Here is a 23,016-nt window from a genome sequence, read left to right on the forward strand (position 1 = left end):
GAGGGGGAGCATCGCTGCACAGCTATTTTCAGGTCTTTCCAGAGATGTTCAATGGGGTTCAAGTCTGGGCTCTGGCTGGGCCACTCAAGGACATTCACAGACTTGTCCCGAAGCCACTCCTTCGTTGTCTTGGCTGTGTGTTTAGGGTCGTTGTCGTGTTGAAAGGTAAACCTTCGCCCCAGTCTGAGGTCCTGAGTGCTCTGGAGCAGGTTTTCATCAAGGATCTCTCTGTACTTTGCTCCATTCATCTTTCCCTCGATCCTGACTAGTCTCCCAGTTCCTGCTGCTGAAAAACATCCCCACAGCATGATGCTGCCACCACCATGCTTCACTGTAGGGATGGTATTAGCAAGGTGATGAGAGGGGCCTGGTTTCCTCCAGACGTGACGTTTGGCATTCAGGCCAAAGAGTTCAATCTTGGTTTCATCAGACCAGAGAATCTTGTTTCTCATGGTCTGAGAGTCCTTTAGGTGCTTTCTGGCAAACTCCAAGCGGGCTGTCATGTGCCTTTTACTGAGCAGAGGCTTCCGTCTGGCCACTCTACCATAAAGGCCTGATTGGTGGAGTGCTGCAGAGATGGTTGTCTTTCTGGAAGGTTCTCCCATCTCCACAGAGGAACGCTGGAGCTCTGTCAGAGTGACCATTGGGTTCTTGGTCACCTCCCTGACCAAGGCCCTTCTCCCCCCATTGCTCAGTTTAGCTGGGCGGCCAGCTCTAGGAAGAGTCCTGGGGGATCCAAACTTCTTCCATTTACAAATGATGGAGACCACTGTGCTCTTCGGGACCTTCAAAGCTGTAGAAATGTTTTTGTACCCTTCCCCAGATCTGTGCCTCGATACAATCCTGTCTCGGAGGTCCACAGACAGTTCCTTTGACTTCATGGCTTGGTTTCTGTTCTGACATGCACTGTCAACAGTGGGACCTTATATAGACAGGTGTGTGCCTTTCCAAATCATGTCCAATCTGTTGAATTTACTACAGGTGGACTCCAATCAAGATGTAGAAACACCTCAAGGATGATCAGTGGAAACAGGATGAACCTGAGCTCAATTTTGAGTGTCATAGCAAAGGTTGTGAATACTTATGTACATGCAATATTTCAGTTTTTTATTTTTAATAAATTTGCAAACATTTCTGCAAAACCTTTTTCACTTTGTCATTATGGGGTATTGTGTGTAGATTGATGAGAGAAAAAAAAGAATTTAATCCATTTCGAATAAGGCTGTAAAATAACAAAACATAGGGAAAGTCAAGGGGTGTGAATACTTTCTGGATGCACTGTAGGTAGATCTGATCATAAGTTTTGTGCGATTGATCTGAAACTCATGTTAATAAAGATATATGTGCAGTTGTAGGGGCGTTCCGGGAGCGGCAGGTCTGTCTTTGTTTTCCACAAAGTTATTAAACTTTGACAACCCAACTACTTATCCATGCACGTTACAATATCAAGACGACCATTAGACTGTCAAAAGGGGATGATTGAATACATCCTTACATCATCCTTGCATCGATAGAGAGGCTCCTGCTCCACCAATATGTCCTGATCAACGAGGTCCCTGATTAAAAACAGAACGTTGATTGATGCAAGTACATTGTGCACCAGATCTGTAAATGGTATAAAGACAGGGAGGCTTTTGTTTGAACTCCAGTTGACACACAAGCAGACCAACTCAGACCTGAATATGGAGCTGCCAGGGAAAAGGGGAAGACCAAAGAGGAGGTTTATGGATGTGGTGAGGGAGGACATGCAGGTGGCTGGTGTGACAGAGGAAGATGCAAAGACGGGAAGAAATGGAAACGGATGATCCGCTGTGGCGACCCCTAATGGGAGCAGCCGAAAGTAGTTGTAGTAGTAGTAGTAAGTGTGCATTTTAACTTCTGGAGTGATTCTGAACTGCTGGTTCATCTAGAATAGAGTAAATATCATCTTTCTTGCTTAACAAGTTGCTATTAGTCTTATTCCAGCTCCTTGAGTATTAGTCCTTTTCTCTGTAGATCTGCTGCGGGTTCCTAGTGGGAACTATTGGGCTCTTATTCTAGCTGTAGCTGTCTTGTTCTAGCTATAGCTGTTTTTTACCTAGTGTGTCCTTAAATATTTCTTGTTGCCTAGCTGTTTTGGCTTAGTTATCATTTTAGCTTATAAATATATTCCTTGGTAACTTGCTGTTTGCAGTTTTAATTGTATTGTGTGAGGTTTGATAGAGTTTTACATAAGTGACCAGTTTCTGGGCAACAGGCCTAGTTTCATTTTACCTCTTTGGCCAATTGGGTGTTAAGTGGCCAGGGTGTGGCCTGCACTCCTGGCAGACAATTCGCAATCAGTGTTCTTTAAATCACTGCTGCTACTTGGAACTTCCAAGCGACAGGCAAACAGGTCTAAGTTGAACGAAGGCTAGAGTGAACAAAGGCAAGCACAACTTTTTCAAGCCAAGACTTCGTCAAGCAAGGACTGCTCTTTTTAGATCCGGTCAGTCATCTGTATTTTGTGTACCTAGTATAGACTATGTGTTTCCTTCGCCTTCCTGTCCTTTCCTCTACCTGTGGCTGGCATAGACGCTGGGCCTACTGTGACCCTACCAATCTCATCTATCCCACTCTCTCCACTCACATTGAGGGGGGGGGGCGCTCTGGATTGCCAGTCTACTGTGCTGAAAGCTGAGTTTATCTCAGGCTACGCATCCTTGCCCTCCCTCAACTTTCTTGCTCTAAATGAGACCTGGATCACGCCAGAAAACACTACCACACCCGCAGCTCTGTCTGATGTGTACTCTATTTCTCACACTCCCAGAGGTGGGAGGCGGGGTGGTGGTACTGGCCTGCTGATCTCCCTGAAATGGAAATACGCTCTTGTTTCCATTCCACAATTTTCTCCGCCCTCTTTTGAATTTCATGCTGTTACTGTCTCTTATCCAGTCAAACTCACCATTGTGGTTGTGTACCGCCCACCAGGCCCCCTTGGTGAGTTTCTGGAGGAGCTTGACACACTTGTCTCGCACTTCCCTGTTGATGACTCTGCACTTATCCTTCTCGGTGACTTCAACATCCACACTAACAAGCTAGATCCTCTTCTCTCTTTCCTCTCCTCCTTTGACCGTCAACTCTCACTCTCTCCTCCTACCCACAAGGCCGGCAACCAGCTGGACCTTATCTTTCCTAGACACTGTCCTATTTCCAATCTCTCTGTTACTCCCCTTTCAGCTCTTTGACCACTATTTCATGTCCTACTCTCTCTCCTTCTCTTCACCCCCCCCCCCACCCACATGGTTTCCACCCGTAGACACCTCCGCTCTCTCTCCGCCACTGATCTTTCTTCCTCTGTTACCTCTATCCTCCCTACACCTGAATCTTTCTCTCTTTTACCCCCTGACACTGCTACAGATCTTCTTCTCTCTCTACCCTCTCCTCTTCTCTGGACAATCTGTCCCCTCACCTCCAGGCCTGCACGCCCAACTCCACCTGCCCCTTGGCTGTCCGCTTCAGTACGTACTGACAGACGGAGCCTAAGAGTGGAGGAGCGCAAATGGAGAAAGGGCAAACTCCCAAAGGACCTTCTCAACTTCCAATCTCTTCTTTCCACTTTCTCCTCCTCCCTTTCTGCTGCTAAGGTTGCCTTCTATCGCTCTAAAATCCTATCCTCTGCCTCTAATCCTAAGAAACTCTTGGAAACCTTCTCTACACTTCTTCAACCCCCACCTCCTCCTCCTACTTCCTCCCTTCTCCCTGATGACTTCGCTAACTTCTTTGACAAGAAGGTAAACGACATCAGATCCTCTTTTTTTCTCACCACCGGGTTAGTGCTCCTTACATTAGCCCACCCTCTGCACCCTCCCTCACCTCTCCACGTCCCACCCTATCCCACCTCGCTCCCCTCTTCCCTCATCACATCCAGTCACCCCACCACATGCTCCCTTGACCCGGTCCACTCCCCTCTTCTTCAGTCTATAGCACCTGAACTCCTTCCCTATCTAACCCACCTCATCAAAACCTCCCTCCAGGCAGGATGCTTTCCATCTGCCTTCAAGACTGCTAGTCACCCTCCTTCCCAAGAAACCATCACTTAACCCCTCTGACGTCAAAAACTACAGACCGGTTTCCTTTCTATCCAAAACTTTCGAACATGCTGTCTTTTAACCAACTTTCTTTGTACCTCCACCAGAACAACTTCCTGGACCCCAACCAGTCTGGGTCCAAGGTGGGTCACTCGACAGAGATGGCCCTCCTTGCAGTGACAGAATTGCTGCAATTGCTGAGAGAAAACTCCCTCTCTCTCCTCTGTCCTGGTACTCCTGGACCTGTCAGCTGCGTTCGACACAGTGAACCACCAGATCCTCCTCTCTATCCTTGAGGGGCTGGGTGTCACAGGCTGTGCACTCTCAATGTTTGCATCCTACCTGATGGGTTGCTCCTACCAGGTGACATGGAGGGGATCTGTGTCGGAGCCTCAGACTGACTACAGGCCTTCCACAAGGTTCAACTCTGGATCCTCTCCTTTTGTCCCTGTACACGACATCCCTGGATTCAGTTATTGTCTCGCATGACTTCTCTTACCATTGTTATGCCGATGACACCCAGCTGATCTTGTCCTTCCCTCTCTTTGACACACAAGTAGAGACACGCATTGCTGTGTGCTTGACTGACATCTCGGAGTGGATGGCGACACACCACCTGAAGCTCAATCTGGACAAGACAGAGCTGACGTTCCTCCCGGGGAAAGGTTGCCCACACCGAGACCTGGTCATTGACAACACCGTGGTGACGCCAACTCAGACCGCGAGGAATCCGGGTGTGATCCTGGACGACCAACGTTTGCTGCAAACGTTGCATCAGTTGCTCGCTCCTGCAGATTTCTCTATAACATCAGGAGGATTCGGCCATTCCTCACCGACGAGACGGCACAGGTGCTCATCCAGGCTCTGGTCATCTCCCAGCTGGACTACGGCAACTCCCTACTTGCTGGCGCCCCGGCGTCAGCCATCAGACCTCTGGAGCTTGTTCAGAAAGCTGCAGCTCGTCTGGTGTTCAACTGGCTCCCAGTAGCTGCTCGCATCCAGCTTAAGACTCTGGTGCTGGCCTACAGGGCCGTAAAAGGAACAGCTCCTTCCTATCTCCAGGCCATGGTCAAAGCCCTACACCCCCGCCCGACCACTTCGCTCTGCTGCCTCGGGACGCCTGGTTGCCCCGTCGCTCAGAGGCCCCTGCTACCCATCGTCCCGGTCCCGGCTCTTTTCTGTCCTGGCCCCACAGTGGTGGAATGAACTCCCCACTGATGTCAGGACAGCGGAGTCGCTGCCCATCTTTCACCGCAGGTTGAAAACTCACCTCTTCAAGAACTACTACCCTGGTACTTGTTCTTAGCACTTATTGTATTCACTCATTTAAAAAAAATCGCTTTCTTGCGCTTTTACTTTAGCACTGGTTTTGCTCTTAGATGCTTGTTTAGATGCACTTATGACCTCTGATGACTAGTAGTTCTCCTGATTTCCGACGTTAAACGGTGCGCTTATTGTAAGTCGCTTTGGATGAAAGCGTGGGCTAAATGACTGTAATGTATAGTAGTAGTAGCAGCAGCAGCGTCCAGGCTAGCACGGCGGGCAGCTGTGTTGGCCTCCTTGGAAACGGCGGCGCTGGTAGCTTCGTCAGCTGACATGTTGGAAATCAACGTGCAGGGCCACCAACCGCGGGAGAGCAGGAATGAAGAGACAATGGGACGGTTCCTCTTTTAAGAGCCTTGCCGGGAGGTTTTATTCCTTCCACCAAAAACAGGAAACACAAGCACGTAGCGTTTTAACCAGCTAACCGTTTTCCCCCCAAAAACACACCCCACCGGAACTCTCGTCTCGCGCGGCCCGTCTAACCTCAGCTCTTAAAGGGCCCGCACAACATTAAAGAGAACGTCTCGGGTTCTTAGGCGCAGCCGCCACAGGGCATTCTTTCTTTGTCCTGTGCCTTTGTCTGTTATGGACCCTGAGTCTGCCATCAAGTTGTGAGTCGATTTTTGTTTGTGTTAGCTTACTAGCCACGTGTGCAGCCGTCTTTTTCAGTTGCAACAAGCCAATCCGGCTCCGTGTCTCTCCCACTTGCGCCCGCAGTTGCCCCATAGTGACTAGAGTGACAAGTAGCACAAAGCCATATGAGCAGGACATAACATCAGTAGAAGATCAACTTGTTTATGCCCAAAAGTAACCCTTATTACGCAGAAGACAGTAGCAGCAGCATATCAAGACCACCATTAGACTGTCAAAGGGGGAGGACTGAAGACATCCTAACGTCATCCTTACAGCGATAGAGAGGCCAACATGTCCTGGTCAACAAGGTCCCTGACTAACAGCAGGACATGGACTGACGCCAGTAGACTGTTCACTAGATGTGTAAATGGTAGACAGGGAGGCTTTTGTCTGATTTTCAGTCCCTCTGCAGACCTGACTCAGACTTTGTTGATTCGTCAATAAAAGTCTTATTTTGAAGGATCCTCGTCTCACTGAGTTCTCTGTATCACTGGCCACCACAATTTGATGCAAACCGAAGTCTTTCGGTGCAAAAGAAGCTTTTCTTGATGTAAGGAAACAATTAAGGCCTCGGAGCTTGCAAAAGGACCGACCGCTCACTCCGCCATCGGCATGTCCATGTACTTAAACCAGGCTGGGGCTCTGCCTCTGCCGGTGGTCTTGGCAGGACTGCAGGTGCATGTCTCGTACCCCCCCCCCCCCCAAAAAAAGAGAAGCCTTTCGGAGTGGACTTGTTCCAGTTCAAACTGCTTGTTCTCTGTCCAGATATAATATCGTCTGATTAATATTACCACTAACAGACACGCAGCGTCTCCAATCACACTCAGAACCCATTCATGTTGTTGTCCTTCCGTAGAAAGGAGAAAGTATCTTAAAATGTCAAATGATCGATTAGGATGAGTCCTGACATCTCCACAGGAAGTCACATGTTCAGTTTAATCTTTCATTTTTTACCTTTTAATAGATAGAGACAGACAGGAAATTAGAGAGAGGACCGGCGCCAGATGTGATCAGAGATGTATCCATTCAGTTACAGAGGTGCTCCCAATCTTTAATTTCAGATATTTGCTACCGGCAGGCATTGATTTTGCCCCCAAACACACCAAACTTAATGCCTAGAGAGTAAAATGAAACACAACTATAAGAACGAACATGTTCAGATTCAGACAACGGTTTACCCAGAAGGGCAATTCAATTCAAGTGTGTGTGTTATCCGCTGACTATCCTCTGTGATATGGCTCCTGGCAGTGTGTAGAGCAGCAGGGCGAGGAAGAGCGCGGTGATGAGGAGGATCACACCGATGATGATGTACTTCTTGTAGCTCCGCCACACCAGGTGGAAGAAACATTTGAAAGGGTTGACGAACCAGGAGAAGGAGGTGTCCGGACGGCTGGAGAGAAATAATCAGACATGGATGAAGACTCTGTCTCTGACTTGTCTGTGGGCTCGTGCGGTGAGAAACTCACAGACGTCTAACTGACTGATCTAACTCGTTTCAACTGACGGGGCACACATCTGCATTTCCACCAGACTCTCCTCAGCTGAAATGAGAAAACCTGGATGGAAACGCACGAATGTTTAGCAAGAAATCCACCAAGTCAAAATACCGTCTGTAGTCTTGCTAGAGGGGGAAGAGCTGAAGTGTGAGTGAAGATGATGAAGATGATGAAGAGTGATGCAAACAGAATATACTTCACATTATTCCCTCCGTCATTCACTGATGGGTCTCTTACTTTGGTTTCTCCAGCGGTTCCGGTTCTTTGCGGGCGCGGCCGACTGGATTCTTCTCCGCCTCTTCCGCCGTCACCAGGTGAAACTCCGCCTCCACTTTCCCCTGGAGGGAGGAGCAGAGCACACAACACACCCAGCAGACATCCGTCAGGGATCAGGAACACTTTGTCACATGAGATGAAACAAAGCACCATTTCCTCCAGCCCACAGCAGTGCAACACAAACACAAACACACACATCCAAGACCTACAAGACCACACATATTAACACACAACTAAAAAAAACCACTGTCCAAGGGAACCAACACCAGCCAGGATGACCGCCTGAACTGCCGGTCTGCATGGGCTAGCTAGCAGTTAGCTTAGCTTGCCCTGCGCCCACATCCTGTCGGACAGCCCTCGGTGTTTCCTCCTTGGGCACAGCTCGAGGCAGGGCCGTGGTCTCTGGGCCCACAGGACGCAGCAGACCAGCTCTCCCGGCTGATCCAGTGCCAGCTCTTCCAGCCAACAAACGAAGACGAAACTTAAACACAGATGTGGACAAAGACACTGCATGGACGGTACTGGGTGAGGCCGCCACAACCATAAGTTCATGCCGCCATCTTCCCACACAATGTGTACACGTGTGTGTGTGTGTTCACCGTGAGTTCTCCACTCTTGGAGAAAGGCCACCAGCCTCTGGCTCTCTTCTGCTGGAAGATGGAGACCCTCTCCGTCCCATCTGTCCACATGTCCTGTTTACACAACTTGGCAGACTTCGCCCCGCGTGGGAAACCATGCAGGTCCAACTCCACCGTACCTGGATTCATAACACACACACACAATTTCCAGTTCATGAGTCCTGGGCCCAGTTGTACAGAAGTAATCTGATCGGATTTCAGCTACCGGATTGGATCACGTAATCCGGTCTTGGTTTTGATCTGGATCAAACCTTCGGGATGTGTTTTTCAAAACTTTTTAGTCGGACTGTGCTCACTGTCCTTCAGTTTTCTCGACAACCGTTCCTCCACACACAACAGCCACCAAGACCTCTGGATCCCAGGGTCCTCTTAATAAACTGAAGCTTTACAGAATCTGCTCAGGCAGGTCTTCCGATGAACCACGTGACAAACTGAATGTGTTGTTAAAGGTGACAATTATTTATGTTCAATTTCTGTGGAATTCAAAGCTTGCAATGATTTCTCATGCTTGTCCTGATATGAAGACTGAGTATTACTATCTGCTAAACGTACAGATGTGTAGTACTGCATGTGCTGAAGTATACTGAGGGCCAGCACAGAGAGCACCTACCTTTTATACTGTGACGGCACAGCAATTAAAGAGACAGTACACCGATGTTTCACATCAGGTGCACCATGGGTCTCGGCGGTTTTGTGCTTGTTTTCTCTACAACCATCCGGTGACCCCTGAAAATTATTCTATAACCCCCTCGGGGATCCTGACCCCCTGGGTTGAGATGTTGCAGCAGATGGTGAGTCCACAATTGTGAAAGAAAACAAGCCAGTTCCTCCTAAAGCAGAGGAAACATGGTTTATTCTGGAGCTCAGCCCTGTTACTGAGGAGGAAGGTGGAGCCTCACTGGTGCAGCCAGTACTTATTGCCCCAGGAGCTCAGAAAAGAGGCCAGAAGCGTTCTTTGCCAAACAGCGATGGTGATGAGGATGATGATGCCTATAAGTCACTTCTTAACACTAGAACGACCGGGATTTCACTCCTACCTAAAACGACTGTGGGCAGTCAAAATGGCCGCCAGTTTTTAAACTCTATATTGTGTCAAGATAAACACCCAGTTGAGATATTAATACATTAAATATGTTAGTGTGTCTGTTATGAAACTAACTGACACCAAAATTAACATTTTAACAACGTTAATCCTATTTTTAAACAATTTAAAATGGCCGCTGTCCACGCCTGTAAATCCTGCAGCGCCTCGGTGGTAGTCATGGTGCGTCTGTAACCAGACATGTTGGACATCTTCGCACATCAACTTTAGACTCTTTCTCTGCACTGGAGGGCGCTGGTGTGTTTCTAGGACGCAGGAAATGATGCGACCAACACACGTCCTAAATACTGACATGACGCTCACCGTCACGCACAAGTTACGAGACGGTCATGTTGGCCGCTCATGGTGGTTTTAGGTAGATCTCATTATAACTTTGTTTTTGTGCAATTGATCTAAAACTCATTTAAACGCAAATATATGCAGTTTTAGGAACATTCGGGGAGCGGCGGGTCTGTATCTTTTTCCAAACCGGCCATGATGACCGTCTTGCTCATTCTAGAAACTGAGCGAGCAGAAGGACAGATTGGACTGGCAGAGGAACAAATCCCTCTTACCCAACACAGAACATTCTCTCTCTCTCTCACCTAAGAAGTCGTCCGAGGACAGCGTTTCAAAGTCCCACACCTGCAGGATGAGGACGGCAGGAAGCTTCTGCTCTGTTTTATCCAGAGAGAAGATACTCTCTCTCTTACAGACAACCACCACCTGCCGAGAAGGAGATACAACTTTTATGTGTGTCTGTCTGTCTGTCTGTCTGTCTGTCTGTCTGTATGTCTACGGGTTTCTGTGTGTGTGTCCGTCCGTCTGTCCCATCTGTCCTGTCTCTTACCTTCTCAGCAGGCAGGTAGCTGAATGGGAAGACAAAGCGCCAGTTGAACTTTCCCTCTCCAGTCAGAGAGTTATAGTGGACATCTGTCTCCTGTCTGTCGTCCTCAAAACCTTTTAACCAGCTACACACAGACAGAGAGACAGACAGACAGAGGGACAGAGAGACAGAGGGACAGACAGACAGACAGACAGACAGAGGGACAGACAGACAGACAGACAGAGGGACAGACAGACAGAGGGCCAGAGAGACAGACAGAGGGACAGAGAGACAGACAGAGGGACAGAGAGACAGAGGGACAGAGAGACAGACAGACAGAGGGACAGAGAGACAGATCGATACATGGCCAGGGGAAACAAACAGGTGGAAAGACAGACAGAACTGTACTGAGGCAACTCTTTCTCTGCATTTGACCCATCCTAGCTGGGTAGCTAGGAGCAGTGGGCAGCCACGTGCAGCACCCGGGGACCAACTCCAGTCCGTCCTGCCTTGCCTTGCTCAGGGGCACAGCCAGGAGTATTAACCCTAGCACGCATGTCTTGTTTTATGGTGGGGGAAACCGGAGCACCCGGAGGAAACCCACCGCAGACACACGGAAAACATACAAACTCCACACAGACGACGACCTGGGGTGACCCCCAAGGTTGGACAACCCCGAGGTTCGAACCCAGGACCTTCTTGCTGTGAGGCGACAGCGCTAGCCACTGGGCCACCGTGCCGCCAATGTGCTGTGTGTTTTGTAGGTGCTGTGGGTGCTGTGGATGGTTTGGATGTTGTGGGTATGGGGGTGTTATAAGTGTTGTGGGTGTGGTGGGTGGTGTGGGTGGTGTGGTTGTTTTGGGTTTTAGAGTAAGTCCTTCTGTCTTTCACAAAAAACAGTGAAGGAGAAGACAGCAGGGAAAACTCCACCGAGGAAAAGAACATTTCTGTTCGCTTCAACTCGTTTTTTCTGAAGCACCAAAGGTCTGTCATACCGCCCCTCACCTGCAGAGGGCCTGACCCTCTAACTCTAGCTCTCTCACACCGTCCGTCCCCCCACCCACCCACACACAGCCTTCACCCTTTAACGTAGATGTCACTCGACTGTTGTCCAGTCAGGAAGTTGCTGTCGTCTAGAATCACATCCTCTGTGTTCCATATGATGATACGCAGCTCATACCTACACACACACACACACACAGATGACATTTTGTTAGTGCTGATATGTGATACACACATCCTACATGGAGATTACAGGATCCGTGTCGTTAATGACACAAATTAAAGTCACAACATATTTACATTATGTGCATGACATCATTATTTTATGACTCCATGGCTGAAGTACGAGTCTATAGAAACCCTCACGCGCATGTCTGTGTGACTGGAGACTGGATGGCGGCCATGTTTTACATAAAGTGTCTTGCTGGGGACATGTGGAGCAGGCTGTGTGTTACAGAGGGGTAGTTTGTGGTTGCAGAACTACTACGTTCAAATGTTTATGATAAGAATGGAGAAGAGGGTGGAGCCGCTGCTGCCCAGAGGAGGTTTTCACATTCACGTGACCCGTTAGAATTTATAGTTCAAGCTCAACTTTACTGTCCTATGTATTTACTGTCATATGCATGTAGAATACAATGACATTCGGCCTTATCACAAGAAACACGCCACCCCAAAACTGCCCACAATTTCAACAGGTGACCCATTGATGGAAACAGGAAGGTGATTTCCTCGGATGGTTCTAAAGTCAACAGTGATGATTTCTTTTGTCTTATTGACATGTAGAGAGAGGTTGTTCACCATGGCACCATGTGGTTAAATCTGCCACTTCCCTCCTAAAGGCCCTCTCCTCACTGTTGCTTATTAGTCCGATTACCGCAGTGGTACTTTCAGCTTGTTTCATGGCTATCAGATATCAAGGTTTCCATTCCATTTCTGGGAAATCACGTTTTCTTTTACCCATGAGTCTCAGCGGCCATTACGATGGAGAATCCACTGCTGCATCGTGGAATAAGTGGTACAGTAGGAGGTGGCGAGTATTGGGCCAGATGTCCTACTTGCCAAAAGAAATGCAAAGCAGTGCGGCGGCCTCTCGCTTCCTGGTGTAGTGATCGCCGCGGGTCCATCACTTAGCTTGCTAAGTAGGACCTTGCATAACTATGGTTTCCTTTTACATATGCTTGCATGTGGCCGCTCCTACGCCACTGTGACCGCAGCAGCACCTTCTCGTGGTACCTCCTGTTTTCAAAAAGCCTGCTGCGGGGGCGAACGGGTTCCCGGCGGTATAAGCTGGTGGGTCGATTGGACTTGTTGACCTTGGTTGGCAGCCAATCTAGGAGAAGGACAACTCTGATTTCAAACCCGGGCAGATGAAGCTCGTTAGCCTTGTCAGACAGTTCATCTAGGAGAAGGAAAGCTCTGATTTCAAACCTCCGCTGCCTTGCAGGTATACTCGTCTACAGGAAAGGCTTCGGGAAGAAACCCTGAGGAAAAACCTGCATCCGTCTCCATTGCCAGTCGTCTCGCTTAGTCTTGCCACTGGTAGTAGGTGGTCTCGGGTTGAGAGAGTAGGGTTGATGATGCACAACTCTCCCTCACTTTAAACAAAATCATTGCGCAAGTCATCAGTCATCCATCCATCACCCCATTTTTATTCTCAAAGTCCTGTGGCGGTAGGGGCATGACGAAGTGACAGGTGGGGGTACACTGGAAGTCATAGCCACAAACCTGCACACAGGCAGGCGGCTTAGACCATATGGTCGTTCTTCACTGAAAGGAGCAGAAGTGGAGTCCGGCAGCCCTCTGAGCGACTCAGCAGCCCTCTTTAGGACTGCACCGCTCACCTCCCTGGCACGAGGAAGGGTCTAGAAAAGGTGACCTAAAAACTGCCTGCTCCACGTCACCCCATGCAGCAAACCGCAGTCAGAGGGGGCCCTGTTTTTGTGATCGAAACAACAGAAAAAAGACGAAAACACCTCTGAAAATTGACACATGGAACATTCGTACTCTTCTTGACAGAGGAAATGCAGCAAGACCCAAGAGACGCACAGCGCTTATTGCAAATGAACTAAACAGGTACAACATTGACACTGCCGCCTTGAGTGAGACCAGGCTGGCAGGACAGGGTGACATTCGTGAAAGAAGTGCAGACTACACTTTCTTCTGGAGTGGGCGCGGACCTGAGGAGAAACGTGAAGCTGGAGTTGGCTTCTCAGTCAAGTCAACGCTCGTAAACTGGCCACGCCTCCAAAAGACGTGAATGATCGCCTAATGAGGCTGAGACTCCCCCTTTCTCAGGGAAAGACATTTGTCACCATTGTCAGCGCCTATGCACTCACGATGACCAACCCGGATGAGATCAAGGATAAATCTTAGGAAGACCTGAATACTGTCATCGCCGACATCCCCAGCGCTGAAAAACTCACCATTCTTGGTGATTTTAATGTAAGAGTAGGCACAGACAGCATCTCCTGGGAAGGCATCAGAACGTTCTGGATGCACCCAATGTCCAAACACTGGCACCTGATTGACTATGTCATTGTCAGGAAAAGAGACCGGCAGGACATAAGAGTTAAAAAGGCTATGTGTGGGGCAGAGTGCTGGACGGTTCACCGCCTCATTGTTTCTAAAGTCAATCTCCACAAGAGACGCCCACAAGGCATGAAAGCACAAAAACGTCTAAATGTCAGTAAACTAAAGAGTAATGACATCAGGAGGTCCTTTACAGACACTCTGGAGGAACGACTGGAGGTTACTGTGCTGGACAGCCAGAATGGGGAGGCTGCTTGGACCGCACTTCATGACACAGTGTATAACACAACCTTGGAGTGTCTAGGCCCCTCCACAAGGAAACACAAAGACTGGTTTGATGAAAACTGCACCGAGATAAACCAGCTGTTGGAAGAGAAACGCTGCACCTACAAACTTCATATTGAAGACCCCCAGTCAACGGCCAAGACAGATGCACTTAGGAACATCGGCAGCTCTATCCAAAGAAAACTACGTCGAATGCAGCATTCATGGCTGAGCAACAAAGCTGATGAGATACAGGGCTTTGCAGACAGAAATGACATGAAAAACTTCTATTCTACAATGGCCTGAAAGAAGTCTACGGTCCTACCATCGCTGGCTCATCCCCACTCCTTAGCCCAGATGGGACAACACTAATCGCAGACAAAGGGGAGGTTCTTGAAAGATGGGCTGAACACTTCAGCAGTGTTTTGAATCGCCCTTCTACCGTCGACTATGGAGCCATCGATCGACTACCCCAAATTCCATCTGATGAGACGCTGAGCACCCTTCCAACAATGGAAGAGACGCTTAAGGCAATCGGTCGGTTGTCAAGCGGAAAAGCGCCTGGCTCAGACTCCATCCCAGCTGAAATTTATAAAGAAGGAGGGCCTGCGATTGCTAAGAAACTTCAGCAGTTGTTTCATCTCATATGGCAAACTGAAACAGTACCTCAGGACTTTAAAGATGCCTCAATTATCCACCTCTATAAGCGCAAGGGAAATCACCAATCATGTGATAACCACCATGGAATTTCCCTGCTGTCCATTGCAGGCAAGCTGCTTGCAAGAGATTTATTAAATCGCCTCAGCGCACATCTCGAGAGAGAGAGAGAGAGGACTTCTACCTGAGAGTCAGTGTGGATTCCAGAAGGAGCACGGGACCACAGACATGGTGTTTGCTGCCCGCCAGCTTCAAGACAAATGCCAGGAACAAAATGTTGACCTGTACTCCACTTTTGTCGATCTGACCAAGGCCTTTGATACTGTCTGCAGAGGCGGCCTTTGGGGAATCATGGCAAAATACGGATGTCCAAAAAAGTTCATCACCATCGTACGACAACTACATTATGGCATTCTAGCCAGAGTCCAAGACAACGGAGTTGCATCTGAGCTTTTCCCTGGTGTATATTTTGATGTATTTATATCTTTTCTGCAATTTTACGTTTTACTGTTTGCAAATGTTTTTTCATAATGGGGGCGTCCAGGCGGTGTAGCGGTCTACTCCGTTACCTACCAACACGAGCATTGCCGGTTTGAATCCCTGTGTTACCTCTGGCTTGGTCATTTGCCACATTAGTGACATCCAATTTTTCACAGCAGCCAAGCAGGCCTCTAAAGTAGTCATTTGAGTATGACTGGCTGCCAGGTACAATTGGGGAGGAAAAATGGGGTGGGGTGGGGTGGGGCGGGGGGGGGGGGGTTTATAACTGAAGTTTGACTGTCCAGAATGAGACTCACCCTTTAGGTTTACGAGGAGAGATATCGACCGGGGGTCCAGGGTGAGGCAGGTCCATGGGAAACATATCTACCCACATCTGAACCTGACCCTACACACACAAACACATGCACACACACTAATCAAAATGAAGGTTACATAACTCGTCTCTTCATCAGTACCTGAAGTATTTCCGATGTGGACGTTTGAGATGTTATTTTTCCACTTCAACATTTCATGTGGCTAAACGAGAGAAATCAGGGTGTGAAGTAAACAAGTTTCCTCCTTGTTAGAAGGCTGAGGTGACACACAACATGAAGGCAAGATCAATACCATTAAACACTGTTGGCACGTTTTTAACCTTTGCTTAAACTGCCTGTTGTATAGCTGACAGTAGACAGAGAGGCAGAGAGACACCATACTAGCTCCAGGAGAATAGCTCTGGATGGATCGGGTCAGACGGTACCTGGTCCATGCCGGGCTGGGCCTTGTGGAACAAGCTTCTGGTCTCTATGTGTTCTGGTACCAGCCTGCAGCCAACTGCTGGAATCTCTGACCAGCGATGTAAAATCTTCAGGGACAGATGCTCGTACGATTCCACTGATTCATCTGGAATACACACAAACACACATCAACCAGACTTACTAGACAGTAAACTATACAGCCATCACAGTAAACTGATTTCTACTGAAGGAGGCTGAACATTTCAGATGTCAGTCAACCTGCTGTGTATCCACTACCTTTCTATTTGAACTAGCTTGTCTTGTCTGGTTTGATTTGTGGTTGCTGTTCACATCTCTGAACGCTAGAGGGCAGCACTCTGACAGAAACTAAAACAACCTAACAAGGACCGCTTATCCTGCTCTCAGGGTGGCGGGGTTGCTGGAGCCTATCCCAGAAGTCACTGGGCGGCAGGTGGGGAGACACCCTGGACAGGCCGCCAGGCCATCACAGGGCCCACGCCCACACCCACACCCACATTCACACCTAGGGACAATTTCGCACAGCCGATTCACCTGACCTACATGCCTTTAGACTGTGGGAGGAAACCGGACTAAACTAAACCGAACCAAACTAAAGTAAAGTGAACTCATTCTCATATTATAAGACTGTCATTTCTGTTCAGTTCTTACCTTCAATCATGAACAGGGTCTTTCCGGTGAAAACTTTTCCAGCGACTGTGATGTGTCCCGGCCTGAAGTGAGGACCATCCAGTCTGTTGTCTCTACACAGCTTGGCCAATAGCTCAGAGGGCTTCAGACTGTCTCTCCAGGCATTATAACCATCACTAAGACAGACAGACAGACAGACAGACACACTGCTACATAAATCACCCACCTTGTGCTTAAACATTTCCCTAGAGTGTGTCCAGCTCTAGGGCTGGTGATTTATCCCTGACCTCTGACCTCTGACCTCTGACAGAGGAAGACTTACATGCTGTACTCAGCAGGAAGTCCACACGTGGCTCTGTGCCGGCTGTAGAATCGGTCCTCCAGGTCAATGTGAGTCTCCCCGATCAGGTCGTCTCCTCCCACCATGTCGTAGTCATAAATCAGGACAGAGAGCAGAGACTCCTTAGGAAACATCGCCTGGATCTCAAAGGATCTGAGAGAGAAGAGGAAGAGGAGAAAAGAGAGAGAGAAGAGGAGAAAAGAGAGAGGAGGTTTACTGATGAACCCGTTAACTGAGTTCTTACTTTATGTTCTGCTGTTGGCGTTTTCATTCAGTGAGTTCGTCACCTAAACATACACCATCTGTCTAGACATGTTGGACATGGGAGTTGAACGTCCAGTGAGACAGACAGTAAGTGATTCAGTCATTCAGACAGACAGGCAGACAGTCATTCAGACAGACAGAGTAAGTCAGTCCGCGGCCGACCTTCCAAACACGGGGTTGAGTTGTTTGGGGATGTAGTTGTCTCGGTCTTTGATCTCAGTTTTCCCCAAACGCAGAATGATGTATGGATCTGACTTGCCATCGGAGTCTGAAGGGTGAAGGTTAGATGCCTGCAGAGAGAGAGACACAGAGAGAGAGAGACAGAGAGAGTGAGACAGACAGAGTGAGACAGAGAGAGAGAGACAGAGAGAGAGAGACAGAGAGAGTGAGACAGAGAGTGAGACAGAGAGAGTGAGACAGAGAGAGAGAGACAGACAGAGTGAGACAGAGAGAGTGAGACAGAGAGAGAGAGAGACAGAGAGAGAGAGAGAGAGAGAGAGAGAGAGAGAGAGAGAGACAGAGAGAGAGAGACAGAGTGAGACAGAGAGAGTGAGACAGAGAGAGAGACAGAGAGAGAGAGACAGAGAGAGAGAGTGAGACAGAGAGAGAGAGACAGAGAGAGAGAGACAGAGAGAGAGACACAGAGAGAGAGACACAGAGAGAGAGAGACAGACAGAGTGAGACAGAGAGAGAGAGACAGAGAGAGAGAGACAGAGAGTGAGACAGAGAGAGAGAGACAGAGAGAGAGAGACAGAGAGAGAGACACAGAGAGAGAGACACAGAGAGAGAGACACAGAGAGAGAGAGACAGACAGAGTGAGACAGAGAGAGAGAGACAGAGAGAGAGAGACAGAGAGCGAGACAGAGAGAGAGAGAGACAGAGAGAGTGAGACAGAGAGAGAGAGAGACAGAGAGAGTGAGACAGAGAGAGAGAGAGAGTGAGACAGAGATAGTGAGACACAGAGAGTGAGACACAGAGAGTGAGACAGAGAGAGTGAGACAGAGAGAGAGAGACAGAGAGAGTGAGACAGAACGCGTATAGTGGAGTAGAACAGAACAGAATAGAAAAGCACTCACAGAGACAATGTAAACCCTGACAAGGACTTTGACAGGAGCATTGGGAGGAATTCCTCTGTTGACTTTCAACTGTCCTGAATCCTGCTCTTCATCACCATCCTCCTCCTCATCCAGCTTGTACAGACAGAAACGTCCCTGAAGGGAAGAACAGACCGTAAAAACAGGTTGGTTTTCTGGTTTACATCAGATCAATGTGTTAGATTTGAACAGTCAGAACTGGGGATTACAACTAGCAACCTTGTGTATGTCACTATATAGAGCACTGCAGAATGATTAGGACTTCTACTTCCACAGAGGCTGTGTGTGTGTGTGTACGCCTCACCTTGAACTTTCCAACGAACCTCTCTTCGTTAGTGCCCTCCTCCTCATTGGCTTTTCCTTTGTACAGTTCGAAGGTGTTCACCCAGTCATCAAACGGACCAAGCTCTGCCTCCAGCTCCTTATCATACAGCTGAGCAGAGAAGAGCCACACATCCATAACGAGGACAACGGACACCGATTTACAGCAGGCACCATGATTCATAATCATAAACTCACTTATATTCACTTCCATTCATCACACTGGTTTTAAGCTAGCCAGTACAGTTCATTCATCACCAGTGTGATGTCATTAACCGTTTGCTGCAGTCCAACAGCTCCTAGCTCGCTGGGGAAACGCAGGGAGCAGCTGATGGAGTTGAGAGTTTACTCATCCGTCTGTCCTTCCTTTGTTTCTGTTGTCAGCCTGTCCCTTTGTGGTTTGAGAATTAACTTCATGTCTGACCCCTGTTTGCCCCGCCCCCTAAACTGTGATGTCACACTCACTTACAACCCAGAAGCCTGTTGCAGCAGCTGAACGTATCCTCCATCGTTAGTTTGGGTGGAAAGGCCACGCTAACGGCTACATTGAAACGAGATAGTTTGACACTGAAGCTGCTTCTTTGTTTCACTGCGCCACGGAGACTTAAGTTACATCGTAACTAGTCGACCGTAAAGCGGCCATTAACCACAACTAGCTTTATATATATACTTGCCTCGAAGCAGAGTGCTGTTCTGTCGGCCGGGAGGAGTTGTAGCCGTGTTCATGTGCAGGTCTGCAAGCTATAACTAAGTTCAGTAAAGACCAGTGAAGTATTCTTATCTGCCCGAGTGTTCACTGGCACTACAGACATAACACAAACATTGGTGCAGACCGTGACGTCATCGCCTGCCGCAGCGAAGCCAGATCAACGGTTTCTAAAGTAACATCAGCGTAGCTCCAAAAATAGACAAGGTGACATTATAAACTATTTTAATATCGTAAACGTAAAGCACAGAGGTACGTTATAAGGCACAAACATGAGGGGGTGAGCACATGTAGCCTTATAAGCATTGTAAGGACTCGTTTTTAGTTTACCAGAGTTGATGTACGCCTAAGCAACAGGGATATCAAGCGGTGCAATTCCCTCTCATTACCAGGTGGAAAATGTTAGCATACTTGTGGTACTGATAGCTGACGAAATCTGGGATTTGTTAAATTCAGTATTAGTGTGTCCCAACTGCAAAGCCTGTGGCCCCCTTTGTCACTATCCAGCATCCTGAATGTGTGGACCATCGCTGCTTAGCAAGTTGCATCACTGCACAGGACTGTGGTACTTAAAAAAGGGGGTCAACCCTGTGTAACGGCGGGTAGAAATGAAGATAATAATAATAAACCCGTGACCTCCAGCGAGCACTGGGGCGGTTTGTAGCTGAGTGTGAAATGGCCGGGATGAGAGTCAGCACCTCCAGGTCTGAGGCCATGGTTCTCTACCGGGAAATGGTGGATTGCTCCCTCCGGGTTGGGGATGAGTTGTTGCCTCAAGTGAAGGAGTTCAAGTATCTCGGGGTCTTGTTCACGAGTGAGGGTAGGATGGAGCGGGAGATTGACAGGTGGATTGGTGCAGCATCAGCAGTAATGGGGACGTTGTACCGGACCGTTGTGGTGAAGAGGGAGCTGAGCCAGAAGGCAAAGCTCTCAGTTTACCAGTCAGTCTTCGTTCCAACCCTCACCTCTGGTCATGAGCTTTGGGTTGTGACCGAAAGGGTGAGATGGTGGATACAAGCGGCTGAAATGAGTTTCCTCTGTAGGGTGTCTGGGCTCAGCCTTAGAGGTAGGGTGAGGAGCTCGGACGTCCGGAGGTAGCTCGGAGTAGAGCCGCTGCTCCTTTGTGTCGAAAGGAGCCAGTTGAGGTGGTTCGGGCATCTGATCAGGACGCCTCCTGGGCGCCTTCCTTTGGAGGTTTACTGGGCACATCCAACTGGGAGGAGACCCCAGGGTAGACCCAGAACTCACTGGAGGGACTACATGTCCAGTCTGGCCTGGGAACGCCTTGGGATCCCCCAGGAGGAGCTGGAGGGCGTTGCTGGGGAGAGGGACATCTGGAGTGCCCTACTTAGCTTGCTGACACCGTGACCCGACCCCAGAGAAGCGGCTGAAGATGAATGAATGAACAATAAACCCCGCTATTTGGTAGAATTTCTGCCGCACTTTGTTTTGTTTTTCCAGCTGCACAGGAAATCCCACAGAACCACCACCCAGGTGCTGACACAATGCCAAAGCCACCAATCTTATGGTCCTGCTAACTGTGGATTTGTACCGAATTACCCACTAAACTTTGAAATGCCCCTGTGGCAAAGCATCTCAGTGCAACAAACCTGTAGCGGTGGACTAAGAGCCCTGTTCTTACCAGTTTCATGTTGTAAATCAACGGTCAGTAAACCAGTTATCTTCTGTATCTCTTCTCCGCAACGGGGGAATCGAAAGTGCATGAGAGTCACCAAACATATCAAAGGGATGCAATCTATCACGGAGAATGCACGGCCGGGGTAAATTAGGAAGAAACTTTTCCTCCAGATGATCGAATAACAGTCTCTCCAGTCTCTGTAGTCGTTCCGTCCTGTCAACGGTTGATTTAGGAATGACTTTACACCAGTAGGGCTAGTTGTAAATTTCAAGTTATATCTTAGTTCTACATTGGAACTAACTTATATGGTGCAACCTGTTTAAGTAAGGTTGCAGCATAAATCCACCCCTTAGGTTCAAAGTAAGCTATGCTCAAACGTACGCATAGCTGCTGCAACAGGCTGTAGGGGGATGAAAGGTCAAACGACTGCAGGGCAGCTGTGTGTGTGTGTGTGTGTGTGTGTGTGTGTGTGTGTGTGTGTGTGTGTGTGTGTGTGTGCATGCCTGAAGGGTTGCCTGTTTGGTAGGCAACAATGGACTCTGCCCCTGGCCTCCCTTTCCTTTTTGCTTCTTCTTCTTCTTGTCTCCGTCCGATTGGCTGCTGACTGGGAAAGCATACAGGAAGTCATTAATTCGACAGGAAATTGAAAGCACACCCACAACTGAATGTGTTGGGAAATTGCAACAGTCCATCTGTTTTCACGCTGTGATGAAACACTAATATATTCAGCAGAAAATAATTAGAATTGAAATATTTTTCAAATACTAAAAGGGATAAGGACCACTGGGTACTAGCTTCAGCAAGGTCAGAGCTAGCTAGTTAGCTAGTTGTTGAAACAGACAAATCTCTTTAAAAACACTGCAACCCTATTTTGACAAAACAAAAGTGTATTCTCGGGGGAAAGAATTGCATTCAAACAGTAAAAATGGCCAGTTTCTGTTAAGAACTGTTTTTTGTTTTACAAAGGAACAGCTTTGGTGAGTGCACCGTGTTGCTGCTGACCCCACTAATACACCACAGATATACATGCACACATGCAGCGCTTCTCAACCCGCTGAAAAGCACGGGTTTAAAAGCATGGAAGGGGGTAGAAGAGGTTGTAGCAGTACAGATAAGGCTTCAAAACAGTATCCTCTGATATAGAGAGGACTGACTGTACCACCGAAACCACCACGGTCCCCATAGCTCCCGGTGTTATACGAAAACCACCACGGTCCCCATAGCTCCCGGTGTTATACGAAAACCACCACGGTCCCCATAGCTCCCGGTGTTATACGAAAACCACCACGGTCCCCATAGCTCCTGGTGTTATATGAAAACCACCACGGTCCCCATAGCTCCCGTTGTTATATGAAAACCACCACGGTCCCCATAGCTCCTTGTATTACATGAAAACCACCACGGTCCCCAAAGCTCCTGGTGTTATATGAAAACCACCACGATCCCCATAGCTCCCGGTGTTATACAATAACCACCACAGTCCCCATAGCTCCCGGTGTTATATGAAAACCACCACGATCCCCATAGCTCCCGGTGTTATATGAAAACCACCACGATCCCCATAGCCCCCGGCGTTATACGAAAACCACCGCGGTCCCATAGCTCCCAGTGTTATATGAAAACCACCACGGTCCCCATAGCTCCCAGTGTTATACGAAAACCACCACGGTCCCCATAGCTCCCGGTGTTATATGAAAACCACCACGGTCCCCATAGCTCCCGGTGTTATATGAAAACCACCACGGTCCCCATAGCTCCCGGTGTTATACGAAAACCACCACGGTCCCCATACCTCCCGGTGTTATACGAAAACCACCACGGTCCCCATAGCTCCCGGTGTTATACGAAAACCACCACGGTCCCCATAGCTCCCGGTGTTACATGAAAACCACCACGGTCCCCATAGCTCCCGGTGTTATATGAAAACCACCACGGTCCCCATAGCTCCCGGTGTTATATGAAAACCACCACGGTCCCCACAGCTCCCGGTGT

The 23,016-nt window shown here is 48.6% G+C and overlaps 1 protein-coding gene across 1 annotated transcript in view; it reads right to left on the reverse strand.

Moving 5' to 3' along the window:
- Nucleotides 1-6,965: 6,965 nt before the first annotated feature.
- Nucleotides 6,966-23,016, reverse strand: part of fer1l6 (fer-1 like family member 6) — a 91,967-nt gene continuing 75,916 nt past the window's right edge. Inside the window, exons 32-45 of the mRNA XM_056288965.1 lie at nucleotides 21,528-21,628; nucleotides 18,663-18,791; nucleotides 18,341-18,475; nucleotides 17,427-17,554; nucleotides 16,983-17,153; nucleotides 16,682-16,836; nucleotides 16,015-16,157; nucleotides 15,572-15,660; nucleotides 11,404-11,502; nucleotides 10,347-10,467; nucleotides 10,102-10,222; nucleotides 8,377-8,534; nucleotides 7,739-7,839; nucleotides 6,966-7,395 (exon numbers count right to left, since the gene is read on the reverse strand). Coding sequence (XP_056144940.1) covers nucleotides 7,215-7,395; nucleotides 7,739-7,839; nucleotides 8,377-8,534; nucleotides 10,102-10,222; nucleotides 10,347-10,467; nucleotides 11,404-11,502; nucleotides 15,572-15,660; nucleotides 16,015-16,157; nucleotides 16,682-16,836; nucleotides 16,983-17,153; nucleotides 17,427-17,554; nucleotides 18,341-18,475; nucleotides 18,663-18,791; nucleotides 21,528-21,628 — 1,832 coding nt within the window. The 3' untranslated portion in view covers nucleotides 6,966-7,214. The remainder of the gene's footprint in view (nucleotides 7,396-7,738; nucleotides 7,840-8,376; nucleotides 8,535-10,101; nucleotides 10,223-10,346; nucleotides 10,468-11,403; nucleotides 11,503-15,571; nucleotides 15,661-16,014; nucleotides 16,158-16,681; nucleotides 16,837-16,982; nucleotides 17,154-17,426; nucleotides 17,555-18,340; nucleotides 18,476-18,662; nucleotides 18,792-21,527; nucleotides 21,629-23,016) is intronic.

The sequence above is a fragment of the Lampris incognitus genome, chromosome 11 (assembly GCF_029633865.1).
Source record: "Lampris incognitus isolate fLamInc1 chromosome 11, fLamInc1.hap2, whole genome shotgun sequence".
Lineage (NCBI taxonomy): Eukaryota > Metazoa > Chordata > Actinopteri > Lampriformes > Lampridae > Lampris > Lampris incognitus.